Raw genomic sequence first — 14982 nt, 5'->3', positions numbered from 1 at the left:
CAGCCTGGTCTACAGAGCGAGCTCCAGGAAAGGCGCAAAGCTACACAGAGAAACCCTGTCTTGAAAAAAAATTTTTTTAAATTCATTTTACATACCAACCACAGATCCCCTCTCATCCCTCCTCCCACTCCCCCCAGCCCCCTCCCCCCCAATCTCCTCTTCCAAAAGGGTAAAGCCTCCCATGGGGAGTCAGCAAAGCTTGGTACATTCAGTCTTGAGACAGGGCCCAGCCTTTCCCCCCTGCATCAATGGTGAGCAACAGTTGGTAATGGGCTACGGAAAGCCAGCTCATGCACCAGGGGTAGATCCTGGTCCCACTGTGAGGGGCCCCTCAAGCAGACCAAGCTACACAACTGTCTCCCGTATGCAGATGGCCTCATTAGATGGCCATGCATATTCCACAGGTGTTGGTCTAAAGTTCATGAGTTCCTACCAGCTTGGTTCAGTTGTCTCTGTAGATTTCCCCATCATGATCTTGACCCCCCTTGTGCCTGTATGGACAGTTGTGAGCTGCCATGTGGATGCTGGGAATTGAACCCGGGTCCGCTGGAGGAGCAGTCAGCGCTCTTAACCGCTGAGCCATCTCTCTTTTCTATTGCTCTGCTTTCAATAAAGTTTCCTTGCTACTTTTACAGATCTGTGTGGGCTGTTCAGTGTTACCACCAGAACAAGATTGTAGGCCACAATTCCAAGCCATTTTGGTTGCTAATCCTAAACTGGTATTCTCTGAAGTAGCAACACAGCTGAAGGAAGAGGCATTTTTTCTAAAACTGAATTTTGACATGATATGCATCCCAGAACAAAGCAATCCCATTTTATTATTGGGATTCAAACTTTTACCTCAAAGTGTTACTCAGTGGGGGAGCACTTATTGGCAGGCAAGCACCAATCCGAATCCAACCCACCCCAGCTTAACACCACTGCCTCAAACTCAACTTCCTTTTGAGTGTATTCTCAAGACTGATGAGGTCCCAGCTGGGAACTGCAGCTGACATCCCTGTGGGGGGGTATCATCTAGCCTGTCTATTTTGTGGTTGAACCTGCTTGTTTTTGGGTAGAAATCTTTTTCAAGAGACCAATCAGCTCAGATAGCTAGATGCAGCTTTCTAGGTCTGGAGAAACCACTGTATGAGCCTGCAGGAGAGAATAGCGTGTACACAGAAAAGTAGTGAGAACCACGGACCTTCTTTCTTGAGATTGGGTCTCACCATGTAGTTCTGGCTGCCCTGGAACTCACTCTGTAGACCAGGTTGGCCTGGAACTCACAGAGATCCACCTGCCTCTGCCTCCCAAGTGCTGGGTTTAAAGTCATGCACCAATACACCCAGCAGACTTTCTTTTTAAGACAGGGTTTCCTGTAAGGCTTTGGTCTCACTGAAAACTTGCTGTGTTTTAAGTGCTAATTACTCTAATTTACACTAAGTGTTCAGAAACAGTGTATTCTAGGTCATTTTTTTCTCTCTTGCCTTGCAGCAGGAAGTGCTCAGATATTGAAAACACACACACCGTCACACGTGCGAATAAAATGAGGAAACAGTTTGATGGGAACTTGGAAATCACATGACTGGTGACTAAGTTCAATCTTTCCTCCTTACTGTCTAGTCCGAAGATCTTCCTCGAGTGAAGTGTTGGCAATATTAAATCATGCTGCCATTTATCCTCTTTTCTACGCTGCTTTCTCCCATAGTTACTGAATCTGAGCAACAGTGGATCTGCAACTCCTCCGACGCAACTCTTTCCTACAGTTACTGTGGTAAGTGACGATGCAACACCACCTTAGCTGCCCACTACTGAACCCGAAGCTGGAGGGCGGGGGAGAATGCCTCTGCGGCTCGGCTGTGGGGGCTGCTGAGGTCTGGGGTGGGGGTGGGGGTGGGGCGGTGGGGGTGGAGCCATGCCGATCACTTCCGGATGTGGAGCTAACCCCCCTCCGCCCTTACAGATCTCTGAACTGTTTGTTTTTACCTCCTTGTGTTCCTGTTGCTGCTGTGCTCAGCCCCCTCGACTCCAAGCCCCGTTTCAAGCTCTCAGTTCCAGCAGAACTGTTTGCTTCTGAGTCCCGGCCCCGGCACAAACTGGTTCCTTCTGAGCAGGTGGCTGCTTCCTGATCGGGTTTTCTGCTCCAGCCGGTGGTCCTAGAGGGCTCCTGGGAGCATCTCTGTTCTTGGGGTGTTAGCCTGCTCTCTCTCATCCATTGTATGACCTTGAGCAAAGTACTTAGACATTCTCGGCCTCATTTTTTTTTTTTTTTTTTTTAGTTGCAAAATGAAAGTGAATTTAGAGTTCACTTCATGAGGCTTGCTAGAGTGAAGAATTTTACCGCAGAGACACTTAGAAAAAGTAATGTTGATTTTGGATTTAGGTAGCAATTATTACTCTATTATTTGTTTTGAGACAGGATCTCACTATGTAGCCATGGTTGGCTTGGAACCAGGCTGGCTTAGAAATCACGGAGATCTGCCTGCCTGTACTTACTGGGATTAAATGCATTCATCACCACACCCTGCATATTTTATTATTTTTTAGACAGGGTATCAGTATATAGCCCTGGGGTGGCCTGGAACTTGCTATATAGACCAGACTGGCCTGGAACTTGAAGAGATTTCCCCCTTCCTCTGCCTCTTGAGTTATTTGCTTATTTTTGCCTGGAACTCACTATATACACTGTGCTGGCCTCAAACTCAAGCTCCCTGTAGCCTCAGGCTCTTCAGAGCTGGACCTGCAAATACTTTTCGGTTGAGCTAAACTCCGCTGCTAATGGTTCATAACCAATGCTATTGTCACTGCTCAGCTGCACATGAGCAGATGCCTGGATCTGAAGACCTAGCACAGAGGACTTGAGAGCTGTTCCAGTTCGTTTTCTCTTTCCTTGATCACTGGGTTGGTTGTCCATTTTTTGCCCTGTCCTGAAATATCTGGATGGTTGCAGTGATGCCTTCCAAAGTGCCAGTTCCTTGAAAAGCAGGATCTGCCGCCTAGTTGTCCGGAAGTGGAGCAGGGACCCTACAGATGCACTCTGAGAACCCCTGCAGTACTGAGGGCTTCCGTGGTAAAGAAGCCTGCCTAGTAACAGCATTTCCAGCTTGATTATTTTGGGGGACTGACTTGTGAAGCCCTCTGACAAAGGCTAGTGTCTAATCTCTTCTGGGGTATTAGGAAGGTCCCCAGTCTGCCAATCTCTGTTTTCCTTTCCTTTTTGGCCCCCTACTTTGTCAATTTACGTGTGTGTGTGTGTGTGTGTGTGTGTGTGTGTGTGTGTGTGTGTGTACCCAGAAGTCGGAAGAAGACATCAGACTCCCTGCAACTGGAGTTACAGGCTACTTTGAGCTGACTGATGTGGGTGTTGGGAATTGAACCTGGGTCCTCTGCCAGTGCTCTTAACCACTGAGGCACCTGTGCAGTCCCTAATCTCCCTCTTTTGGTACTACACAGTGACTCTTCATATGCCTATTAGTAATGTATAATAAATATTATTCAACTTTACTCTTTTAGTTACAATTTAGCTCCCCTTTTCTTTGGTTGCTTGGTTGTTTTTTTTTGACATAGAGTCTCTCTATGTAGCACAAGCTGTTCTGGAACTTGGTATGTAGACTAGGCTGGTCTCAAACTCAGAGACCTGCCTGATTCTGCCTCCTAGGACTAAAGGCGTGGGCTACCGCACCTGGCTTCTTTTGCTTTTGACGAGACTTTCTGAGGTGCAACCTTAACCCCTTTCTTCTGTAACACCAACAAATCCGGTGGGCTTTCCCTGGAGCACCCTGATCCAAGGCTGGGAGAGAGCAACAAGGGTCTCTACCCTGTGACCCCGCAGGTTACCACTCCTCTGTCTGGGAGAGTCCACTAAGACAAAACAACTCCCTTTGAGAAGCATTAATTCCTCTAGAATCGGTAGGCAAGTATTAGTAACAGGGCCATCTGATTCAGTCTTGACTGTGAGGACAATTTCCAAGAAAGAGGAGATACATTTTAATCTGGGCAGGCTTACTTATTTTGGCTTGCCTGAACAAATCACGATAGAGCCAGGTGTGGTGGTACATGCCTTTAATCACAGCACACTGAGGCAGAGGCAGGCAGATCTCTTCGAGTTCGAGTCCAGCCTGGTCTACAGAATGAGCTCCAGGACAGCCAGGGCTACACAGAGAAACCCTGTCTGGAAAAACCAAAAACCAAAACCAAAAAAACAAAACAAAAAAACAACCAGCTAATAAAACAAACAGACACCCAAATCACTATAGTTTGGGAGGCTTAAACAAGAAACATTTATTTTTGAACTGATCTGGAATTCAATATCAAGATTTTGGCACATTTGGATTCTCCTTGGCTTGCTGATGGGGTGCTGTGGTTTTTGAAAGTGTAAGCTCTGCCAAACACATGTCAAATCTATTTGTCCTTGTAATAGCAGTAAGAAGTGGAGCCTAGCCGGGTGGCAGTGGCGCACGCCTTTAATCCCAGCACTCGGCGGGAGGCAGAGCCAGGCGAATCTGTGTGAATTTGAGGCCAGCCTGGTCTACAGAGCGAGATACAGGACAGGCACCAAAACTACACAGAGAAACCCTGTCTCGAACTGCCCCCCCCACAAAAAAAAGAAGTGGGTCGTGCGGTGGTGGCGCACGCCTTTAATCCCAGCACTCGGGAGGCAGAGCCAGGCGGATCTCTGTGAGTTCGAGGCCAGCCTGGGCTACCAAGTGAATTCCAGGAAAGGCGTAAAGCTACACAGGGAAACCCTGTCTCGGGGGAAAAAAAGAAGGAGGAGGAGGAGGAGGAGGAGGAGGAGGAGGAGGAGGAGAAGAAAGAAGAAGAAGAAGAAGAAGAAGAAGAAGAAGAAGAAGAAGAAGAAGAAGAAGAAGAAGAAGAAGAAGAAGTGGAACCTTACGTTTTTTGTTTTTTGAAGCAGGGTTTCACTGTAACCCAAGATGACCTAGAACTCACTCGGTAGTGCTGGCTAGCCCAGACTAGCCTTAAAATTCATGGATATTCTCCTAGCTCAGGCTCTGGAGTGCTAAGATTAAAGTGTATGCCATCACATCTGGCTTACACAGTAACCTTTTAAGGTCTACGAAAAATCCTACTTGGATTGGGCATGGTGTCTCATGCTTCTAATTCTAGCATTCATGAGGTCAAGGCAGGAAGATTGTTGCAGTTTTGAGGCCAGCCTGGTGTGGTGATATATTGTGTACCCTAATAAATTTGCTTGGGGATTGGAGGACAGGGCCAGCCGCTAGATTAGACATAGAGGTCAGGCAGTGGTGGCACACACCCTTAATCCTATCACTTGGGAGGCAGAGATTGTCTGGATCTCTGTGAGTTCAAAACCACTCTGGGAACAGAGCCAGGCATGGTGGCACACACCTTTAATCCCAGCACTTGAGATCTCATGTCTTTGCTTGGGAAGGACACATGCCTTAATCCCAGGAAGTAATATGGCAGGAGACAGAATGGTATATAAGGTGAGGAAACAGGAACTCACACTCTTGAGACTGAAGATTTTGTAGAGGTAAGAACATGGCTGGCTTGCTCTCTGATCTTTTAGCTTTCACCCCAATACCTGGCTCCAAGTTTTTTTTTTTTTTTAAATTAATAAGACCTTTTAAGATTCATGTTACAATCTGGTCTACATAGTGAGTCCTAGGCTAGCCTGGGCTAGAGAGTAAGATCCTGTCTCACAGAACAAAAATGAATATATAAAATAGTTTGTCCTAAAGAGTCTGCCTGAGTAACTTGAATTTACTGACTTATTTTTCATAGATTTATTTGTTTAGTGGTGCTGGGCCTGAACTACATGGCTAGGCGTGCATTTTTATTTTGAACTTACATTCTTCACCCAACCTGAATTTATTTGGGACAACATCCACCCATTCTAGCAACATCTGTTCTACCCCAGGTAGATAGATTGTGCTTTTACACCCAGTCCATTGTGCACCACGAGGAAGAGGAGAGACAGCACTTATGGGTTCCAAAGATTTTAATAAATCACTACGTAAGCAGGTCACTGATGGATCAGGGCTGCAGGACAAGGACTCGGGAGTTTTGTTTCTCCTGGCAGCCCTGAGCAGGGGCAGAAGTGGGGTTCATAAGCATAAAATCCACAAACATTTGTTGCCAAGTTACAGTTACATTTTTCACCAATCAGAAGTCAAAGATTAGGGACTTTCCTTGTGTGTTCCATCATTGTGAACCGACACAAAAATGGGAGCTTTTCAGTCCAACCAATCAGATTCATTTGTTCTTTCTGTGTTGGGAACAGCCATAATGTTTTAGAGAACTAAGGGGCATAGCAGACTATTTCTATTGTTTAAGGAAGAGGTTGGTCACCCAATGGAAAGTTCTCAGCTCCCCTAGGGCTTGGGAACTTGAACTGTGTATCACCCTACAGGTAAAATGGAGTCTGAAGTCAAAATGACAGTACTCAGGCCAAGTGCTTGTGCCTGTTCCCTTCAGTGTCACCCACATTCGTCAGAGTTCCAGGACTAGTGAGATGGATCCCTGGAGAACTGGAGGTGCTAGGAGACTATCAGTTCTTTCCCTTACCATGGAAACACTAAGAGCTGGGAGTTTCGGTCTTCGCACATGCTGAGCAGAGGGGAGAACCAGGAAGTAGTGTCTGCCAGCTCAGATGCTGTGTTGCTAGACTGCACCAGATTATTAGAACTCCAAGATGCAAGGCCTGGAAGTCAGTCCTTTGGGGAGCTGAACTGGAAGAGCTAGGGTACTGAGCATGCAGGTGAAACCAGGGGGTCTGGAAGCCGCTTCCTAATTGTATGGTGGTACTGTGGTCAGGGTCTCTGAAGAGAGGATGTCCTGAATCTTTGTAGGGAAACTGGGGAATACAGTTTGTGTGTTTGCAGGTACTGGAGACTTCTTTCGTTTCTGGCTTTTTACACGTGGAGTTTGTACTTGAGGGGAAACCCAGGTCCTCTTATTCAACTGTGCTACAAGTGCCGGTCTTCTAGAGAGAGAGATTTTCTAATGATCTTCAGTTGTTCTCATTATATAATTTTAACACAAAAAGCATCTTTTGGGGGCTGATATTCAGAATGCTATATTTATTGGAAGTTATTTACAGTAATGTGCTAACATTTTCCTTATTCCTTTTAGATAACATGAAATTCCCTGTTACGATTACTGTTGAACCGTGTATAACATTGAAGGGAACCAGTGGATTTATATATATCAAGTTTATTCCAAGTAAGTACAAATAGAAACTTTCACTTTTATAATCAGCTGAAGGGCTTTAGAAATTCAACCAGAATAATTCTGTTCCAAATATATTTGTGTTTGTTATCTACTGCTATACTATAAGTTACCACATTCTAAGTCTATTGGCTTAACACAGCACATATCTGTAGGTGGAATTTTCCTGTCCCGGCAGCCATTTCCAAATCACCACACAGAGGCTTATATTAATTGTAAATGCTCAGCCGATAGTTCAGGCTTGTTATTAGCTAACTCTTACACTTAAATTAACCCATTTTTAAAAAAATATATTTTATTTTATTTTAATGTGCATTTGTGTTTCTGCCATGGGTGTCAGGGTCCCCTGAAACTGGAGTTACAGATAGGCGTGAGCTGCCATGTGGGTCCTGGGAATTGAACTCGGGTCCTCTGGAAGAAGAGTCAGCACTCTTAACCCCTGAGCTATCTCTCCAGACCTAACCCATATTTTTTATTTACACTCTGCTATGTGGCTCATGGCTTGTTACCTCATTTTCTACACATCCTGTTTCCTTGGTGGATAGCTGGCATCTCCTCTGACTCCAAGCAAGCTTTATTTGTCAGAACATGATCAAAGTATCAAACAACACATATCTATTGTCTCTATGGGATGGTAGTCTGGGCATGACTTACACCATGTTGTTCAGAGCCCCCCATGAACCTATAATCAAGATATTGACAAGGTTTGGGGTCAGCTATGGACGGAACTACTGCTAAGCTCATGTTGGCAGTATTCAGTTTCTGAATTCTGGCTATTGGCTTGCATGAACCTTATTACCATAGCTGCTTGCTTCATCAAAGCTGGCAAAAGATAACAAGATGAAAGAGTATTATATGGCTTGATCAAAGAAGTGATACTCTGTCATTTTTGCTGTATTCTAGACCAATTCACAGTCATATGGAGGGTTTTACAAGGACATAGGGTAGAAATGGAAATAAGTTCAGCCTTTCAATAATGGTGGCCTTTGTCAATCATTAGCTATTCAGAGTTTCAATTAGAAAATCTGTGTGTGAACAAACCAGGATTTTTTTTTTCTGAGACAGGGTTTATCTGTATAACAACTTTGGCTATCCTGGAACTCAATCTGTAGACCAGCCTGGCCTTGAACTCACAGAGATCTGCCCACCTCTGCCTCTCAAGTGCTGGGATTAAAGTATTCACCACCACATCTGGCTCCCAGGAAATGAATTCTAATCTTTAGCACTATGGTCTCTGTTCTCAGCACAGACTTGGAGCACATTTTATACTTTACAGAATGCTATCATGTGAATAACAAGCTTTTATAAAAGACATATTTTTTTATTTTATTTATTGGATGTGTGTATATATCTGTATGTTTGCCATATGTGTGAGTTCCTGTGGAGTCTAGAGCAGAACATTAGATTCTATGGAACTGGAGTTACAGATGGTTGGGTGTGAGTTGCCCAATATGGATGCTGGGAACTGAATTTGGGTCTTTTTGAAGAGCATTCTTAACTACCGAGCCGTCTCTCTAGTGGATTAGGCGTCTCCCTAATAACAATACTTTGTTGTTGCTGCTGTTTTCTCTTTCCTTCTGCTTTATGAGTCAAGGTGTCACTCTGTAGTCCAGCACAAACTGGCCTAGGAATTGTGGCAACCTTCCCATCTCTGCCTCCCCAGCGCTGGGTTTACATGTCTGTCCCACTATGTCCAATATCATGTAGATAAGCTTAAAGAAACATTCCTCTTCCTCACATTGTAGCTTAGAAGATAAACGGCAGCTGAGAAAGAAGCTCGGTGTGGTGTTGTAGGCCTTTAATCCCAGAACTTGGGCAGAAGCAGTTCAAGACCAACCTCATGTATATAGTGTGTTCCAGGACAGCCGACGTTACGTAGTGAGACCCTGTTTCAGTCAGAGACGGAGGCAGGCCGGTGGGCAGGGGTGGGGTGGGGAGAACTTGAGAATGATAAATGAAATTGGCTGTTAGTTTTCCTGAATCTAATTGTTGAATTTTGACTTTAATGCATTGACTCTGCATTCATTTACTCATTAGGAGGAATCATACAGGATGTAGGGCAACTGGAAAAGGGTGGTAGCAGCAGCCCTGAAGCTGGGCAGAAAGAAGAGTCTAGAGGTTTGATTAAGTAGAACGAAATTCAACTCATGGGGCTAGTGTTGTTGCACAAACGTTAATAGGTCTTTTAATAAAAAACCTGGTGCCAGATATTGGGGTAAATGCTGAAAGATCAGAGAGACAAAGGAACAAGCTACTTCTTACCTCTAGGGCTCCTCAGCCTGAAAAGCCTGAGCCAATAGGCCTCTAGCCAAATGAGCTTCCTCAGCTGAAAAGGCTTTAGTTCCTGTCTCCTCATGCCTTATATACCTTTCTCCACCCAGCCATCACTTCCTGGGATTAAAGGCGTGTGTGCTTAAGCAAAGGCATGAGATCTCAAGTGCTGGGATTAAAGGTGTGTGCCACCACTGCCTGTTTCTCTCCTAGACTGAGTCAATCTCATGTAGCCCAGGGTGGCTTTGAACTCACAGAGATCCAGATGGATCTCTGCCTCCCAAGTGCTAGCACTAAAGGCATGTGCCACCACTGCCTGGCTTCTGTGTTTAATCTAGTGGCTTGTTCTGTGAACTCCCCTGCAAGAAGCTGTCGGTACAGCAGAGGAGGCATATCTCACCAAAACTTGTTGGACAGGTAAAATGACAGACAGAAGCCTTCATGGCAGCAAAGCAATGCTTCAACCCTACTTGACCAAGGGTAAAAGAAATAGTAGAAATTTTGACCTAGTTAAGGCTCTGCGATTTCTTTTTTATTGTCCCCAGGCTCTGGTGTGCCTTATCCTTAGGCGTTAGCATGTGATGATTTGTACAGTGAGGGATCTCACTTTCAGGTGAATTCTTTACTGGTTGTTGTTTATATTTTACTCTTTTTTGGGGGGGCCAGTTACCCACCTCCCAAATAAATCACACACAGAGGTTTATTCTTAGTTATAAATGTCCAGCCTTAGCTTGGCTTGTTGCTAGCCAGTTTTACTTAACTTATCCCAGTCTACCTTTTGCCTCTGGGCTTTTTCCTTTTCTTACTTCTGTAATCTTACTTTCACTCTTACTCCATGTCGTGTGGCTGCGTGGCTGCGTGGCTGTGTGGCTGTGTGGCTGTGTGGCTGTGTGGCTGTGTGGCTGCGTGGCTGTGTGGCTGGTCCCTGATGTCCTCCTCTCCTTGTTCTCTTGTTCTTTCTTCCCTTTTCTCCCAGATTTCTCCTTCCATATATTCTCTCTGCCTGCCAGCCCCGCTTATCCTTTCTTCTGACTTGCTATTGGCCGTTCAGTTTTTTACTACACCATCAGGTGTTTTAGACAGGCACAGGAACACAGTTTCACAGAGTTAAACAAATGTATTATAAGCAAAAGTAACACCTTAAAATAATATTCCCCCAAATTTCTCCTTAAAAAATATGTTGTATTTCCAGTCCCAAATAATAAAAAATACATGTCGTCAGCACTTAGGAGTTCTCTGAGAGGCAAAGCCAAAGAAGGAGTTAAACAAACTAGATGATTTGGGGATGGCATTGAGGGACATAGGCTTGTGAGAGGATAGTAGAAAAGACATGCAGGGACTGAGCCTGGGGTGCAGACCTGATCCCTTTGAAAAGCAAAAGAGGCCAGCATGGTGCTAAGTCCTTGTAGTCATATGGGACAGAAGCAGGAAGATTGCTTGAGTTCATGATTGCTGAGGCCATGTTTCAAACTCAAAGAGAGTCATAAAAACATGCCCATCCACTCAACCTATTAACCAACCAACCAAAAAGAAAAAGGAAAAGGAAGAGAGTTAGAATGATCATCATCAATCTGAAATTCACCATTGAGGGCAAGTCATTGAGGACCCCCAGTATAAAGATCGCCTGTCATAAGAGTTCCAAGGCATGCCGGGCAGTCGTGGCGCACACCTTTAATCCCACTCGGGAGGCAGAGGCAGGTGGATCTTTGTGAGTTCAAGGTCAGCCTGGGCTACAGAGTGATTTCCAGGAAAGGCACCAAAACTACACAGAGAAACCCTGTCTCAAAAAACAAAACAAAACAAAACAAAAGAGTTCCAAGGCAGTCACACCTGGGGATATGGTATAGCAATTATGAGGACTTGCTGCTCTTCTAGAGACCAAAGTTCAGTTCCCAACATGCATATGGAACAGCTCACAACTTCTTGTAACTCCAGCTCCAGGGGATCTGATGTGATCTGACTTCTGTAAGCAACTATATACACATACAAATAGTCTCACACAGACCCACATATACAGAACAAAAAATAAATCAATAGGAACTGGAGAGATGACTCAATGGTTAAGAACATTAGCTGCTCTTGCAGAGGACCTAGGTTCGAGTCCCAGAACCCATATGGTGGATCACAGCTGTCTGTAACTCCAGTTCCAGGAGATCCGATGACCTTTTCTGGCCTCTGCAGCACCAGGCAGGCAAATGATTCACAAACATGGGCAAGACATCCAAAACACATAGAAAAATAAAATAAAATGAAATAATTTTTTAATTAAAAAAATCAGGAGCTGGGTGTGGTGCATTGTGGTAATACATTGTATCCTCCAATATATTATGTACCCTAATAAAACTTATCTGGGGTCAGAGGACAGAAGAGCCACTAGATTAGACATAGAGGCCAGACAGTGGTGGCACACATGCCTTTAATCCTAGCATTTGGGAGGCAGAGATCCATCTGGATCTCTGAGTTCAAGGCCACACTGGAAATAGAGCCAGGCATGGTGGCATACACCTTTAATCCCAGCACTTGAGATCTCATGTCTTGCTTGGGAAAGACACACCCAGGAAGTGATGGTAGGGAGCAGAAAAGTATATAAGGCATGAAGACCAGGAACCAGAGGCTTTTAAGCTTTTAAGCTTTTTAGCAGCAGTTCAGCTGAGATCCATTTGGATGAGGACTCAGAGGCTTCCAGTCTGAGGAAACAGTATTAGCTGAGAAGGTGGTGAGGTGAGGTTAGCTGTGGCTTGTTGTATTTCTCTGCTCTCTCAGTTTTCACCCCAATATCTGGCTCTGGGTTTTATTTTTTATTAATAAGACTGTTTAGCAATTCGTGTTACATTTGGTGTCCAACTTGTGGGGCAGGAACTCACAAAAAAACCACTTGCCTTTGGCTTTGCAGTCCCTAGCTTAGGCCTGAGCTACATGTTGCCGGTTGTGGTGGTGCACACTGGTCAGATTTGCTGAAGGAGGCAGAGGCAGGAGGATCCAGAGTTCGAGGCCAGCTTGGGAGGCTTACTGAGGAGAAGCTGCGACTGAGGCCTGGATGGACCACAAACGGTGGCAGTGGGACCATGGAGTTGCCGGCTGTTTTTCACTGTGTTGGTGGCGGTGGTGACACCGATACTGGGGACGAAGGGTTTACTGCTGCTTGTTCAGAGAACAATTGCCAGGACCACTGTGTTACAAGAAAATAACAGCAAAGGTTCGTTTGGAGAAGTTTGGCAAGGCAAGTGGTGGGGAGAAGAAGTTGCTTGAAGATATTCTCCTCTAGGGAAGAACATTCGTGGTTCTGAGAGGCAGAGATTTATCAGACTGTGATGTTACACCATGAAAACACCATGAAAGGATTTATAGCAGCAGACAACAAAGACAAAGGCACATGGACTCAGCTGTGGCTGGTGTCCATTACCATGAGTGTGGATCCCTTTCTGATTACTTGGATAGATACACTGTTACAGTGGAAGGGTTGATCAAACTTGCCCTGTCCATCTTCACATGGAGATTGTTGGTACCCAAGGAAAGCCAGCTATTGCGCACAGAGATTTGAAATCAAAGAGTATCTTGGTGAAGAAGAATGGAACCTGTTGTATTGCAGACTTGGGACTGGCTGTGAGACATGATTCTGCCACAGATGTAATTGATATTGCTCCAAACCACAGAGTAGGCACACAAAAAAAAAATTCTGCAAGGAACCATGACCACACCTAACAACGACTTTGAAATCTCCAAAAAGAGGATGGGACCCCACAACAATGATTAATTAGGACAGTGATAATGCCATTAAGCTGACAAACAGCACCCAAAGATTGGCTTTGGACTATAAACTTCTCAGGACAATTTTGAGATGGTTAGCTGAGATGATCCAGATTCACAGACTACTAGAGCAAGGACAAGCCCTTCAGACAAGCCCTGCATTTTCCCATTATGCAGAGACTGGACAACTGATATAGTTAACTCTCGCAGGACTTGACAATTAACCCCAAAATTTTCTTTTCAGGATCCCCTAAAGATGCCTTCACCCCCAGAAAGCAGGAAGTAATTTAAGAAAGTGATGCCCACATTCCCAAAAGGTGGGGTGGGTGGTTTTTGGTCATTTAATGGGTTATGGATAATTGTCATTGTTTAGGATGGTTAGTTACAAGTTGTTAATTGATAATGGTCAGGACAAAAAGCTAAACAAGGAGATTAGATTCAGGGTTTTTGTTTAAAAAAAAAGAAAAAATATTTAGATAAGAGGCAGATTATTGAATCTACTCTAAAAAAAGATATAGAAATAATAGGATAAAAGGGTAGATTATTGAATCTACTCTGAAAAGAAAAAAGGGAAGATATAGAAATGATAAAAAGGTAGATTATTGAGTCTACTATGAAAAGAAAAAAGAGAGAATATGGATATGATAAGATAAAAAGGTAGATTAGTGAACCTACTTTTATAAAGGAACTACTTGTTTTAAATATTTTACATTGGATTGGACTGTATACAAATTAGACTCACCAAAATAGGATAAATAGTGAATTTTTTTGTCTGAATTTGTCAAATGTTAATGGACTGGACATTGTTAATGTATATAATGGAGTTTTTTTGCCTAAATTTGTTAAATGTTAATGGATTAGACATTCTTAATGTAATTATTGACTGTATATATTGTATATACTTATTGTACTTATTTGGTATAGCTTTTTTATATTAGTTATAACCTTTTATTATTTTGGACAAAAAGGGGAAATGTGGTGATACATTGTGTCCTCCAATATTTTGTGTATCCTAATAAAACTTATCTGGGGTCAGAGAATAGAAGAGCCACTAGATTTGACATAGAGGCCAGACAGTGGTGGCACACACCTTTAATTCTAGCATTCGGGAGGCAGAGATCCATCTGGATCTCTGTGACTTCAAGGCCACACTGGAAATAGAGCCAGGCATGGTGGCACACACCTTTAATCCCAGCACTTGAGATCTCACGTCTTGCTTGGGAAAGAAACACATCTTTCATCCCAACAGGTGAGGTAGGAAGCAGAAAAGTATATAAGGCGTGAGGACCAGGAACCAGAGGCTTTTAAGCTTTTAGGCTTTTTAGCAGCAGTTCAGCTGAGATCCATTTGGATGAGGATTCAGAGGCTTTCAGTCTGAGGAAACAGAATCAGCTAAGAAGTTGGCAAGGTGAGGTTGGCTGTGGCTTGTTGTGTTTCTCTGATCTTTCAGCGTTCACCCCAATACCTGGTTCTGGGCTTTTTTAATTAATAAGACCTTTTAAGATTCATGTTACAGTGTACACACCTTTAATTCCAGCACTTGGGAAGCAGAGGGAGGAGGATGTCTGTGAGTCTGAGGCCAGCCTGGTCTACACAGAGTTCTAGGACAGCCAGAGCTACATAGTGAGACCCTGTCTCAAAATCAAACAATCAACCAGCCATGTCAGGACTTTTAAGAACAGCTTGCATCAAGGGTGCTTGAGGAGTTTGACCATTTCAGGGTAAGCTGGTCCAAGTGTAAGGCCTGTAACTGAGTGCTAAATAGATCTAAGG

General features: G+C 44.1%; 1 protein-coding gene across 2 annotated transcripts in view; it reads left to right on the top strand.

Moving 5' to 3' along the window:
• The first annotated feature begins 277 nt into the window (after window positions 1-277).
• Ly96 (lymphocyte antigen 96) overlaps window positions 278-14982 on the top strand; it is a 32161-nt gene continuing 17456 nt past the window's right edge. The window contains exons 1-3 of one of the 2 annotated variants that reach the window (XM_052718200.1): window positions 278-1567; window positions 1688-1753; window positions 7096-7185. In XM_052718200.1, coding sequence (XP_052574160.1) covers window positions 1561-1567; window positions 1688-1753; window positions 7096-7185 — 163 coding nt within the window. In that variant the 5' untranslated portion in view covers window positions 278-1560. The other variant, XM_052718199.1, reaches the window with a different exon arrangement.

Source organism: Peromyscus californicus, unplaced genomic scaffold (genome assembly GCF_007827085.1).
Source record: "Peromyscus californicus insignis strain IS unplaced genomic scaffold, ASM782708v3 Scaffold_5__1_contigs__length_169319896, whole genome shotgun sequence".
Taxonomy (NCBI): domain Eukaryota; kingdom Metazoa; phylum Chordata; class Mammalia; order Rodentia; family Cricetidae; genus Peromyscus; species Peromyscus californicus.
The sequence above is the reverse complement of the archived record's forward strand: the minus strand, read 5'-3'. Positions and strand labels throughout refer to the sequence as shown.